The sequence below is a fragment of the Arachis duranensis genome, chromosome 9 (assembly GCF_000817695.3).
Source record: "Arachis duranensis cultivar V14167 chromosome 9, aradu.V14167.gnm2.J7QH, whole genome shotgun sequence".
NCBI lineage: Eukaryota > Viridiplantae > Streptophyta > Magnoliopsida > Fabales > Fabaceae > Arachis > Arachis duranensis.
Window position 1 is genome coordinate 114014463 of NC_029780.3, and position 3998 is coordinate 114018460.

Below are 3998 nucleotides of genomic sequence, written 5' to 3' on the forward strand. Positions count from 1 at the left end.
CATATTTTTTTATCTCACTTATAAAATTAATAATAAAAAATATATTTTATTCCTTTAATTATTAAAAAAAATTAAAAAAATTTATTTCCATAGCATCTCCCGTACACCAACCCAAATTGAGCTAAACCTTAATATTATATTCGCTTTATCAGCTTAATATCTATTCTTTGTTATTGGTTATATTTCCCAGGCTGCAAGCATTCGCCTAATCAAATCAAATCAAATAATGATGACACTCGATTTTGGAGTAGAAAACAGGTAGTCTAATTAGGATCATAAATGAAATCATTAATAAGAGCTTCTTCACCTTCTCTCACTTCCAACTTCATTATTGTTGTTCTTGTAAAAGTTGTAACACTTGTAAACTTCAAACTACTGCTGTACTCTACTTGAGTTTCCATGTCTTCTCATCTTCACCAAGGGAATGCTGTCATGTCTATTCTCTTCTTCAAGATTATACTCAAAACTAACCTTAAAAGTCTTGTAAGTCTATTTGATTTTCTTGCATATGCATATTTTTGTGATATCCTAAATACTTTATTGTACTCTTGACAGAAAATACCCGACAAATTTGCACTGAAATATGGAAGTGGTTTGTCCAATCCAGTGTCCTTAAAGCCTCCAGATGGAACAAGGTGGAATGTGTGTTTGAGAAAAAAGAATGATCAAGTTTGGTTTGAAAAAGGTTGGAAAGAATTCACTCAAAAGTACTCTCTGAATCATGGATGCTTGGTTCTGTTTAAATACGAAGGAACTACTTCCCAATTTGATGTCATTATCATTGATGACGGTGCTTTAGAAATGGACTATTCTTCCTACAATGGAAATGATAACGATGATGTTTCAGTTCAGATTGTAAAGGAAATCCATCCATGCAAGAAGAACAAAAAAACCATGAGAGGTTAAGAAACAAAGAAATCTAAGAGTTTTGTATGCAATTCTCAACTTAACTTATTTCATTTGCATTGAACAGATGAGAAGGATGTGACTACTTCTTTGTCATTGAATTGGCCAAGGGAACCAAGAGCACGACAAGAAGCTAACAAATTCGTATCTAACAACCCTTTTTTTACTGTGCTCATAAAGCCTCCTCATATCACAGAATACCGACTGGTAATGTTAAAAACCATCTAAATTTATTCTTAGTCCTAAACTATATTACATCCAATGTATATTATATTTGTCCTAAACTTATAGATTCACCAACTTTTAACAAGCCTTTATTGAGTTCTAATATAAAAAAGTTTGGATACGTTCAACCTTGATGTATCTGTACTCTTTAATAGGTTGGATTGATTTAATTTTTAACAATTTAACTCATGAAAAGTTATAACGTTGTTTGCTGTAATTTTTAAAATTATTTAAGTATTTACGAAAAAATTAAAAACTTAACTTTTTTTATAATAAAAAGTTTTTTTATTATTTTTTAAAATAAATATTTTTATAATTAAAAAATTAAATAAAAAATAATTTATTTATAAATTATTTTTAATATAAGTATTTAGTCGATTATTCTATTGTTTTTTAATATGTGCATACATTTCAACAATAAATACTTTTAATCAATTTTAATGTTATTTTTTATTATAATTTTTTATTTATATATTTTATTATATTTGATGATGTATCCTAAACATATGGGATCTTATATTTTTATAAAAATATTGTATCGCTGTATCGCGGTATCCGTGTGGTATCGTCTTTGCTGTATCTTTGTTTTCTAAGTTCTAATGATAGATAAAAGTTTATAATCTATCTTACATCAAACAGTATTTTTTTTACTTATATTTTAAAAATATTTAAAAATGACAATTGAAAATGCTTATTTAAAATAAAAATTACCAAATAAAAATTTAATAAAATTATAAGTATTGACAGAATTTTAAAATTTTATCTATATTCATGATGCAGTGCATACCAGGTTTGGAAGGTTATGTGGATAATGGAGTGAAGAATGTGAAGCTTGAGTATGGGGATAGATCGTGGCCTGTGAAGATGCTTAATTGTAACAAAACCTATTCAAATCGCTTCCTTTCTGCTGGGTGGAACTTGTTTGCACAAGAGAATGAGTTGAAGCCTGGAGATGTTTGTGTCTTTGAACTTGTTAATATGCAAGATTTGGTCTTTAAGGTTCATGTTTTTGCTGCCCATCATGTTTAATTAGTAGAACTTTCCTTTTGAGATACATGGAGGAAGAATCCATAGATGATGAATGTAGCTTACTGCAATAGCCATTTGTATTTTGAACTCTTTGTACGTGATATATTTTGTGTTGAATGAAAGATGGCTGGGTTTTGAACTCTTTGAGTGTGATATTTTATGGTTGGGTTGATGTGCACATACATCTTTGTTATATAATTTTATATATTAAAAATAATTGATAAAAAGATCATCATAGAAAAAAGATATACAAAAATTGATATAAATATCATTTGTCTTACATAATTAGTCTAATGATTGAAAGTCTTAACTTAAATTTTTTTAATTATAGTTTTAATATTTAAATGAATAAATTAGAAAAATAACTAAGAGATAAAGAAAACGAGATAAATTTTCAATAATTTTTTTTATATTATATTAGAGTTAATATTCAAAATAGTCATTGAAAGATATTTCAATCTCCATTTTCGTTTCCGAAAGAATAAATTAATCGAATTCATCTCCAAAAGATAACCAACTTAATCACATTCGTGTTTTCGGTATTTTTTTTACTAGCGGTGCTAACAAAGAATGACGTGGCAGTTACATTTTTTTTTGTTAAAACCTAAAACTAAGCAAGTCCAAACCCAAAAAAACGAACCCTAACCACTATCCGACCCGATTCCCTACTAAAACTCCCTCATTGATGGTCTTCTCCTGTCCCTTCATGGTGGAACACTGCGCGAATCCTCCATGGCAACGGCTCTGCCACCACTGTTCGTTGCCTCCACCCATACCTCTATTCCTGCTACCGACGCCTCTGCTCATGCTGCTGTTGCTGATGTCTCTGTTGCATTCGCTGATTCCGTTTTTGCTGCTGCCACCGATGCTGCCGGTGTGACCTCCAAAGTTGGCCCCATCTTTGCTTCACTTCTGCTGTCGCACTCACACAATAGCTATGCTTCGAGCTCCTCCATCCGAAGAAGGAAGAACGATGAGGCAAGTGTCTTGTGAAATACCTCAGATGGAGATGACACCATTGTCCTGGCTAGAGACGACGAATTCGAATTGAAGCTACCCAAGGAAGTGGTGTGAGCCAATTCGAGAAGCCAGATTTATTATCACTACTTGTCTTGTTCTCTTTTGGTTCTTCATCCATATATCCACTTTCCATTGATAAATCAAGAGAAGAGAGTGACAACTTCCCAATTGATGAAACAAAATTCTTGTTGTTGGCATCATTAATTTCACGATCTATTGTAGTGTTTGACCAAGCATCCATGAAAATCTTTGGTTTATCAGATTGGAAAGTTTCATAAAAGCGAGAACAAGGTTAATAGAAGTTTGAGAGCGCTTGTTGTGTTGTTGATCTAAGTACATTCTAAGCTCTAGAACGGACATACTAACAATGCTCTATGACTACTCTAATGGTTGCAGATGATATGGTGATTTTCTTCGTCTTTGTGATGGTAGGTCATGGGTTAGGAAAACAGAGAGTGAAAATGAAGAAGAATCTCATACTGTTTTAAGGATAAAACGACGTTGTTTAGTAAGCTGTGCTGTCATTTCACGATTTAGGTTAGCAAGCCATTAACAATAGTGTATGTAACTAATGAAAGGATGAACATGACTAAATTAATTATCTTTCGGAGACGAATTTGATTAATTTATTTTTTTTTGAGAATTTTTAAGATTTATTTTGATTATTAATTCTATTATATTATTTATTTTATAATAAAATGTTCTTTCTCTCTTGTTTTTAGAATAATGTTTATATCCGTTTTTATATATATTTTACTTGTAAATTTGTTTTATAATATTTTTTTTGGTGACAAATTTGTTTTATAATATAAAAAATA

At 30.5% G+C, this 3998-nt stretch overlaps 1 protein-coding gene across 1 annotated transcript in view; it reads left to right on the forward strand.

The window, feature by feature from the left end:
- LOC107467238 (putative B3 domain-containing protein Os03g0621600) overlaps window positions 1–2174 on the forward strand; it is a 28647-nt gene extending 26473 nt beyond the window's left edge. The window contains exons 7-10 of the mRNA XM_052254417.1: window positions 191–258; window positions 556–901; window positions 974–1113; window positions 1912–2174. Of these exons, the coding sequence (XP_052110377.1) occupies window positions 191–258; window positions 556–901; window positions 974–1113; window positions 1912–2160 (803 nt within the window). The 3' untranslated portion in view covers window positions 2161–2174. The remainder of the gene's footprint in view (window positions 1–190; window positions 259–555; window positions 902–973; window positions 1114–1911) is intronic.
- The last annotated feature ends 1824 nt before the right edge of the window (window positions 2175–3998 follow it).